General features: G+C 47.0%; 2 protein-coding genes across 2 annotated transcripts in view; one reads left to right on the top strand and one right to left on the bottom strand.

Moving 5' to 3' along the window:
- The first annotated feature begins 4,154 nt into the window (after positions 1-4,154).
- LOC119364491 (glyceraldehyde-3-phosphate dehydrogenase A, chloroplastic) lies at positions 4,155-6,061 on the top strand. Its single transcript, XM_037629968.1, has 4 exons — positions 4,155-4,314; positions 4,421-4,528; positions 4,615-5,167; positions 5,253-6,061. Exons 1-4 carry the CDS (start codon positions 4,273-4,275, stop codon positions 5,753-5,755), a joined length of 1,206 nt encoding a protein of 401 aa, XP_037485865.1. The 5' UTR covers positions 4,155-4,272; the 3' UTR covers positions 5,756-6,061.
- Positions 6,062-6,796: 735 nt separating this feature from the next.
- The window catches only part of LOC119364492 (ran guanine nucleotide release factor-like), a 3,038-nt gene continuing 526 nt past the window's right edge, over positions 6,797-9,308 (bottom strand). The window contains exons 2-8 of the mRNA XM_037629969.1: positions 9,122-9,295; positions 8,998-9,033; positions 8,765-8,902; positions 8,407-8,493; positions 8,112-8,159; positions 7,956-8,032; positions 6,797-7,169 (exon numbers count right to left, since the gene is read on the bottom strand). Of these exons, the coding sequence (XP_037485866.1) occupies positions 7,022-7,169; positions 7,956-8,032; positions 8,112-8,159; positions 8,407-8,493; positions 8,765-8,902; positions 8,998-9,033; positions 9,122-9,196 (609 nt within the window). The 5' untranslated portion in view covers positions 9,197-9,295 and the 3' untranslated portion in view covers positions 6,797-7,021. The remainder of the gene's footprint in view (positions 7,170-7,955; positions 8,033-8,111; positions 8,160-8,406; positions 8,494-8,764; positions 8,903-8,997; positions 9,034-9,121; positions 9,296-9,308) is intronic.

Below are 9,308 nucleotides of genomic sequence, written 5' to 3' on the forward strand. Positions count from 1 at the left end.
CAAGCATGTCCTTGTATACCACTACTGCAGGTCCGAGCGCTCCCAGGCGTTAGTTGACTTCCTGCAACGGAAAGCGGTAACTTTCACCAGCGTCGACACCAGGAACGACAAGACCATGCTTGCCCGTGCATGCATCAAAATTCCAAACGAGCACCACGTCAACATCCAGAGGCTATTCTGCATCAAGGGTGGTGGAGAAAGGGACTCCATGGCTGACCTTGCAGCGGCCATCATCGACCCCTCATACAAGAACATGAAGAAATCATTCCCAAAGGAGAAGCACCAGTTCTGGGAGTGGAAGCCGCTTTCCCCGATACACCTTGAGTACGCGGCAAAGGACGGGTATGTTAGCTACAAGTTGTACCGTAGAATCCTAATCAGCAAGAACGGACTACGTCACCTCCACCAACAACCAGTGAAAGAAAGACTCCGCCCGCATAAGAACAAAGATGAGGGATCTTCCAGCGGCTGGAAGCGCCGGAAGGGAAGCAGTGGTTGGTTGGTAAATTGCGAGAAAATGGATCATGTCATGATTGATTGATCTGCCGTGATCAAGTGATCAGGTGCGTGGCACAACTATTATGATAATTTAGGTTGAATGAACCCATGTTGTAAATATGTTTGTTGTTGCTCAAAGATGTTGTTTGTATTGTATTACTATTTTATGTCTGAACTTTGAACACATTGGTGTGCGTGTCTAAATGTAATTAGTAAGTTATGTCCCAGTATTGAGCAAGCATATATTGTATCCATGACTATAGAACGAGAGATATGCCGCACGACATAGTATTATAATTTTCATACTCAACCTTTACAAGATGCATCATGACTATAGAATGCTTATTCAACATTGGCATGAACAATTCATAAATATTGCAGAAGAACATTCGGTACGCAGACGCAAGAGACAAGAACTTTGTTACTTTGACCACATTGAAAATAAATTAAAATCACACAACACAACCATTTCACATCAAACACCACTCCGTCCATTCACAGGTTCCTCTCCATACACCAGTTCTCCATGATGCCACAAAACTACACTAACGTGTCCAACTGAACCATGTACAACCGTGGCTCTCTAAGTGTCAACTCAACCCATGCCTCTGGTGCCACACACCCATGACCCTAGAGACTTCACAGCCGTGGATCCACAACCGAGCCTCTCTAACCAAATATTCGAACCGATGCCTCTGCTGCCATACATCCGTGCCTCTAGACACTTGACAGCAGCAAGAGGGTTCAAAACCGTGCATCCACACAACCGTGCTTGTACTGACTGCACTTCGGTGCCTCCGTTTGCTCGATCGACGTGCCTCACATGAAACCCACAGTAACTCTACGTGCTCCGCGCGAGTGATCGCCCGTGCCTCCGCACAACCGTGCCTGTACTTACTTCAATTACGTGCCTCCATTTCCTCAATCCACGTGCCTCACATGAAACCCACTGTAACTCTACATGCTACACACACACGTGCCTCTCGCATGAAACCCACAGTATCTCTACGTGTTCGGCACGCGTCACCGCCCGTGTAACTTTGGTATTGCACACGCGTTCCTCTCAGTATACCCGTGTTCCAAACAACCGTGCCTGTACTGACTGCAATTCCATGCCTAACCATGTGCCTCACATAAAACCCACAGTAACTCCACGCGCCTCCACACAACCGTGCATGTTCTGTCTTCAATTTCGCGCCTCCGTTTGCTGAATCCAGGTGCCTCTCACATAAAAGAGATGCACGGCCATGCCTCAGAGTAAATAACATACGTGCCTCTACTGTATTTATAACTATGACCACAATTAAATAACATACGTCCAAAAAAACATCTTTAAAAGAGATGCACAGCCAAGCCTCTTATACAGCATAGATTTTTAAACAAAATCCATTATGTTCAAAGGCTATAACTAACATCACTGCGGCAGAAGATTGAAGATAACAACAAGCCTCCCAACACGTTGTTTGAAAGTTATCAGCACCAAGCTGTTTACTTCAATAGACGATGCCTGAAGAAAATCACTGAAACCTTCCTGTTTGAACACCATTCTATTACCCAAACCAATGAAGTAGGAGCAAGGAGTGCTCACATATATATCATCATCACCAGATTCCAGAGTAACTTCAAGAGTTAAAACGCCAGTTCTAGGAAAAGTCACAAACTCCTTCAAACTCCTCACAACAATACCAGGAATAACCTGACAAAAAACATAAAGCTATCAAAAATAGAATAAAAATTCAAAACTATAAATAGAAGACGTAATAAAAAATAAATAAATAAACAGAAACAAAGAAAAAACAATGGAAAAAAACTGACCATATGATGACCATTAACATTCATTGAATCAATCCTGTGAACAAAAGGATAGCAGGGTATGTACTCATCATCAAATAGTTGACACCTCATGAAATACATCTGCTAATAATTAAGAAAAACACCACGGGTGTAATAACAACTCCCAACAAGTTCCTTCTCGGAGTCGCTCAAACCATGTAGAGCTACAAAATATAATTACACAGGCTCAAGGGAACAGAAAAATCAAAATGTACAATAAAACAAGATAAAAACTTTCTTAAAAATAAACCTTACCAACAGACGGTAAAGAAGACAAGCATCTCCACGACCACGATAAAAATCAATACCAATCCAAGTTCCATAATATTCAAGCCTAATGGTCATTATATCATGAGGACGAACACCATAATCACTGACCAATCGTTCCCGGGAAGGAGCATGGAATTTGCTCCTCACACGACCATGACTAAACAGAACACCATACAAATAACCCTCATTGCACTGAAGAGCCAGATCAGTATCTTCGTCACCCCTCCTTATGGCTAAAGCCCTACACTCCTTGATGTAACGAGTAAGATGAGCTCTAAAACTGCACGGAACATACTGCACAACAAATCAAAACAAGGATCATAATCAAAATCTAAACAGCATGGGCAGCACCAAAAGAAATAAGCGTGTGTGTCAAAAATTGAACAACTATAAAATGATTTTCTTACAACACACCTCCAACAGCGCCGATCCAGGACCACAATGAACTTATCTATAGAAGAATCAACAGAAGAACACGGTCCACCGGGCATACGGCAAAAAGGACAAGCCATAACTGCAAGGAACACAATGGTTATCAACAACTAATCCCACAAAACCCGGTTGAAACTTGACATCTGATAGTGTTGGTAGTCCCCACCCATAACTACCCCATAAATCTCCATATCCCGGAAATATAATGGGAACAAAAAGAGAAACGTTAAAGGGAAACAGGGAACCCACGAAGGCAACCAGTAGGGAACGACGATATCGCGAACGGGGAAGCGCGCTCGACGCTAAAGAAGGACTATCGTAAGAGCAGGCAACAAGCGCGGCGGCCGGAACAACTGCCGCCGTAACCACGCAACAAGAGCAGCGGAGACGACGGCAAAAAAAGAACAATGCGCGACAAGGGTTCGCCCACAACAGAGAAAAACAGATCTCAAAACAGATCAAGAGGTATTATAAAACATTAGAAGTATAAGGACTAAAGTGAAAAAAGAAAAAACCACAAAGGGAAACCGAAAACCGAAATTCACGGGAGAAGCCGTGCGCGCGCCAAGTGTCACGCACGGACCGCATCGGAAAAGTCTCAGGAGCGCTCCGCGCGTGACACTTGGCGCGCGGGGAGCGCTCCGTTGCGGGGAGCGTTCCTCAATTAGTGATTTTGCAAGAATATGCCAAAACTTTTTGAAAAATTATTGCGTATAGTCCATCGGGTCCAGGTGCCTTGAGATCGCCTATGCTGAACACTGTCCAGGCCTTATTGACGTTTAACTTTGTGGAGTCACCCCCGAAACCCCGATCGGAACGGTGCTCTGCTCGACGTCCCGAGGATGGAACGCAGAATATCCATCGAGCGAGCATTACATCAACAATACACGATGTATGTACATTGCAACAATAATCACAAAATCCTCGAAAGAAAAAAAAATCACAAAAGAACAAGAAAAAAACATATGCGATCAGGCACATGACGAAGGAAGGGTCGCATGAATGAAGAAGAGAAAAGCCACATATCGACCGGAATAGCGAAGTGTGGGAGCCGCGATGGCGGGCACTGGCAGCCATACATTGGGCTATCCAAAATCTCATCTATCGCCCAATCGCGGCCTCACGATCTCAATTCCCACCCCGCGTGCACCACAAGCTCCAATCCCCTAACTCGTATATACAGCCACGCCCGCCTCACCGTCCTTGATCTTCCCCCCTATCTGATCAGATCCTTTGGACATGGCGTCGCCCATGCTCTCCACGGCCATGGCGCCACTCCAGGTATGCTGTTCATGTTCCATTCCATGCTTGCGTTGCGTACTGCTTCCCTGTTTGTCACGCACGGTTATGTAACTGGACTGCCATCATCTGTGATTACTCGATCCAGGGGGGCATGCTGGAGTTCTCCGGGCTGAGGAGCTCGTCGTCGCTGCCGCTCCGGCGGAATGCCACCTCCGACGACTTCATGTCCGCGGTCTCCTTCAGGACATACGCGGTATGACATGATCGGTGGAATGTAGTTGCTTGCTTGGTCGCATGCCATGGGAGCGTGTGTGTGACGCGGCGGTGCTGTGCTTGCAGGTGAGCACCAGCGGCGGGTCGCGGAAGGCGCCGACGGAGGCCAAGCTCAAGGTGGCGATCAACGGGTTCGGGCGCATCGGGCGCAACTTCCTGCGTTGCTGGCACGGGCGCGGCGACAGCTCGCCGCTGGAGGTCATCGCCATCAACGACACCGGAGGCGTGAAGCAGGCGTCCCACCTCCTCAAGTACGACTCCACGCTCGGCATCTTCGACGCGGACGTCAAGCCCGTGGGCGACAACGCCATCTCCGTCGACGGCAAGGTGATCAAGGTGGTGTCCGACCGCAACCCCTCCAACCTGCCGTGGGGTGAGATGGGCATCGACCTCGTCATCGAGGGCACCGGCGTCTTCGTCGACCGCGCCGGCGCGGGCAAGCATCTCGAGGCCGGCGCCAAGAAGGTGCTCATCACCGCACCCGGCAAGGGCGACATCCCCACCTACGTCTGCGGCGTCAACGCCGACCTCTACACCCACGCCGACACCATCATCAGCAACGCCTCCTGCACCACCAACTGCCTCGCCCCCTTCGTCAAGGTGCTCGACCAAAAGTTCGGTACGTGCCCGTCCCCTCTGTCTCTCAAGTCTCAGCTGAATCTACTTCTTTGAGTAACTAAAAAATGGCGGTGGCAATGGCGCAGGCATCATCAAGGGAACCATGACCACCACCCACTCATACACCGGCGACCAGAGGCTGCTGGACGCGAGCCACCGCGACCTGCGCCGTGCCCGCGCCGCGGCGCTCAACATCGTGCCCACCTCCACCGGCGCGGCCAAGGCCGTGGCGCTGGTGCTGCCCAACCTCAAGGGCAAGCTCAACGGGATCGCGCTCCGGGTGCCCACCCCCAACGTGTCCGTGGTCGACCTTGTGGTGCAGGTCTCCAAGAAGACCCTCGCCGAGGAGGTGAACCAGGCGTTCCGCGACGCCGCCGCCAACGAGCTCAAGGGCATCCTCGACGTCTGCGACGAGCCGCTCGTGTCCGTCGACTTCAGGTGCTCCGACGTGTCCTCCACCATCGACGCGTCGCTCAGCATGGTCATGGGAGACGACATGGTCAAGGTCATCGCGTGGTACGACAACGAGTGGGGTTACTCCCAGAGGGTCGTCGACCTCGCCGACATCGTCGCCAACCAATGGAAGTGAACGCCGGACGGCGGCATTGCCCTGTGAAGTGACTCCTCTCGAAATTTTCCCCAGCCATCGTCACGGATGATCGATTCTTTGTAATGAGAATTCAGAGTATCGAACTCCCAACAGCTTCTTTTTTTTCCTTTCTTTTCTTGTTCTTCTTTTTTCTTTCTCTGATTTTTCAGTGTCCAGACACGGATTATAATAGACTTCCTGCAAAGGAAGTCTCAACGCTGTGCATCTGTAATATATACTATCGTTTGCCAGGTTCTGATGTACTCCCTCTGTTCCAAAATATAAGTCTTTGTAGAGATTTCGTTATGAACCACATATGGATGTATGTAGATGCATTTTAGAGTATAGATTCACTCATTTTGCTCCGTATGTGGTCCATAGTGGAATCTTTCCAAAGACTTATATTTAGGAACGGAGGGAGTAGAATTCAACTCGTTCTTGGATTTGGAACCTTCCCATCATTTTCACCTTTATTGCTATCTAAAAATGCATGATCAACTCACAAAGAAAAGTTTGAACCATACACGAAAGTTACCATAAAATGAAAAGTTTGAACTTCTAATGGCAATTGCAAAATTTAAGGGAGCACAACCATGCAGCCCATTATCAGAGTTTTTATGTTATTTTTGCGAAACTCATTATCAGAGTTATCCACACAAATTGACTCACAAGATAAGAGATTGCGATCTGTGCGTCAAACCTAGGTGGATGATGGCATGAACTACTTAGAGAGTAGACCCACAACTTTTGTGGGTTGTATTTTCGTCGGACATCATGGTTCACATGTTTGCCATCCTATATGCTTGGTGCCAATCAGAGTGTGTGAGTGGTCAAGAATATATGGAAATCTTGAGGGATAAATATTGCAGACCATACGGACAGACCACAGGGGTGTCTTTCCGCTCTGAAGCACTCAAATGGCCCGTGTCTAACTTAATAGAATCAAGATATTTAGAATTCAGAGTTGAGCTCTCTCTACTCAATGCCCCATGATGAGATATATGCAGTCTTTATCGATGAAATAGCAAGTACTAAGAACCATTCAAGTAAATTCTAGTGCAAGCTAACATGATATATTGAACTTCAACCAGGGTTATTTGGATGACACTACATACGCTAAGTGATGGCACTTTCAGGAAAAGAAAAACTACTCTGAAGGAAAATTCAGAGACTAGTTTTTGCTAAGGAAAGTACATTCCCCAAACACTCTCTTGCAGAACACCTTTTTAAGAATCACTCTAGCACTGAGATGTTACCCTCTCTGCTTCAACCGCTGCCATTGAAAAGGTTCCAATCATGGACATCAAAGTTCATCACTGCAAGTCTGAACACCTCCGACATTGGCAAGCATCCTGCTTGTTCTGCGGGTACTGCTGGTCCAGCTGCAACTGCCTGGGCACTTTCACTCAAAGGACTGAAATAAAAATGACAGGAAAACACATCATTCAAGGGGCAGCTGTAACATTGGAGAAGTGGGCAGCACAAACATAATACCGGAGCTTAAAATAAAGGCATCGATAACCTAGCTAGTCGTTAACTTGGATATGCAAGTCCATACTAATTTTATTTGCTTTTACTCAGATCTTATATGACTATCTCCACATTACCTGTGATGCATCATTACACTGTTTCATCTGCATTTCAGCTGAAAAATACAATCTAGTTTTGGCATTTTGGTCTCCCCGTAGTACTATTATAGCATTCAACATGACTAGCCTAGGTGGAAAATTGAAGAAAGCTGCTGTTCCATCATCAGGACAGTTTTTTTTTTCATATTTTAGTTTTGCCATTGACACTACTACGATATACAATCGTATTCAACGTGCCTAGCTTAGGTAGAAAACTGACTGAAATATTTTAGCACAGCAGGCCTATCTTTCTGTATTATAAAGATGACAGAGACAAAGGAGTTTGAAAAAACACATGATTAGTAAGCATAATTGCTACTGCATAAGAAGTTATCTATTGTCATTCAAACATGTCGATATATATCAGATTTATGCAAGGAAAGCTTATATCAAATAATACAGTTCTCCTAAGATATCACTTGATTATAATCACAGAAATTAAGAAACAAACAGTACTAGCTGTGATGCCATATCTAAATAAGATTTTCTACTTAAGTAACAAAAAAAAATAGGATTGCTTTTAAAATCCCATTAATCATAGGAAGTATGTCATACTGGTGTGCTCAGCTTACTTTATCAACAGCGGCTCATATGCGGTGATAACTACATCAGTTGCTGCATTCTTGAGACGTATGTTTGCCAAATAAAGCTGCAAAGGTAGTCAACACTCAGTTGAAATAACAAACATCAACTATTTAAGCATAATTCCAAGGGATGGGTGTACTCACTCGAACAATGTTCTGTGCTTCTCTGCCTTGCCTCCCTTTTGAAACAGCCTACATAATGCCGAAATCAAGCGTCAGATCCTTAAGTACCTTTTATTCACAGGCCCATTCAGTGCGAAGTGATCATCATCATATAAATGAATACCGATGGAACAGAAATATCAAACTATGAGACTGAGATGACTTGTGCAACTAATGCTATCGTATCCAGGGAAGCACAGGCGAAAACTAATCGACTGGAGATCGATTGAAGGGAACGAGCAGGGAAATCTGGATATGGCACAGGACATTTGCTTACCAGCTTGCCAATTGCAGTTCCAGCCACTGCAGGTGCTTTCCCGGAGCGCAGACCAGCTAGTTCAATTGTCCCAGAGTGCTCGACCACCTAACCGACAAAAAAAAGAGATAAGTTACCAACATGCCTCTGTCTATGGCTAAAATCCACTTGGATCAGAAAATTAACAACCATGAGTTCATGACCATCCAATGCACATGAAGAAGACAAAGAATTCGTGAATGCAGTTCATTTTATTGTCGAAAGAAGAATACGGTTGTTGTTTGGGACAGAAAGCCAAGCACGAGAACTGTAATGGCAATGAATCGAAATTTATAGGGCCTAGTTGCCAGCTATTCACAGAGTGAAGCCAGGACATTACCAAGTTATCCGCCGCATCTTGCTCGTTGGCGACGTCGCGCAGGAACCAGAGCGCGCTGCCGCCGTCCTCCACCTCGCCCTTGAGGTCAAGCAGCTCGAAGATGAGGCTCTCGTCACGAGCGGGATCAACGAGAACTTCCTGCGTACGCAGCAGAACCACACACACCCATCAGTACGGGAACGCCCCAACCAGCGCGCTCCAAACGAAACCGTGCAAGGGAGAATCAGACGAACCTGGTGGTCGGGGACCTCGCGAATGTTGCTCACATCCTGAACCAAACCAAACAGAAACGGCGTAAGCGCGAGCAGGAGGATGAGGAGCAAGGGATGTGTGCGAGGGAGAAGGGTGTTGCAGTACCTGGAACCGGGCGGGGAAGGCGGTGGAGATGGCGCCGCCGAAGAGGGGCCGCCTGATGCTGCTCTCGCCGGCCATCTTCCGAGCCTCGGGAGTCCTGCGACTAGACGGCAAAACGAGGTTCTGGAGCCTGGGAGAAGACAGGGGTTGGGGAGAGCCGGAGACGGGCGGGTTCACGATTCGAGCGAGT

Source organism: Triticum dicoccoides, chromosome 2B, assembly GCF_002162155.2.
Source record: "Triticum dicoccoides isolate Atlit2015 ecotype Zavitan chromosome 2B, WEW_v2.0, whole genome shotgun sequence".
Taxonomy (NCBI): Eukaryota; Viridiplantae; Streptophyta; class Magnoliopsida; order Poales; family Poaceae; genus Triticum; species Triticum dicoccoides.

Excerpts from the sequence above, each read along its gene's own strand:
- LOC119364491 (XM_037629968.1), top strand. The coding sequence starts at position 4,273 with ATGGCGTCGCCCATGCTCTCCACGGCCATGGCGCCACTCCAG. Across the intron at positions 4,315-4,420 it reads CGGCCATGGCGCCACTCCAG|GGGGGCATGCTGGAGTTCTC; the intron begins GTATGCTGTTCA and ends TACTCGATCCAG. Across the intron at positions 5,168-5,252 it reads GGTGCTCGACCAAAAGTTCG|GCATCATCAAGGGAACCATG; the intron begins GTACGTGCCCGT and ends GCAATGGCGCAG.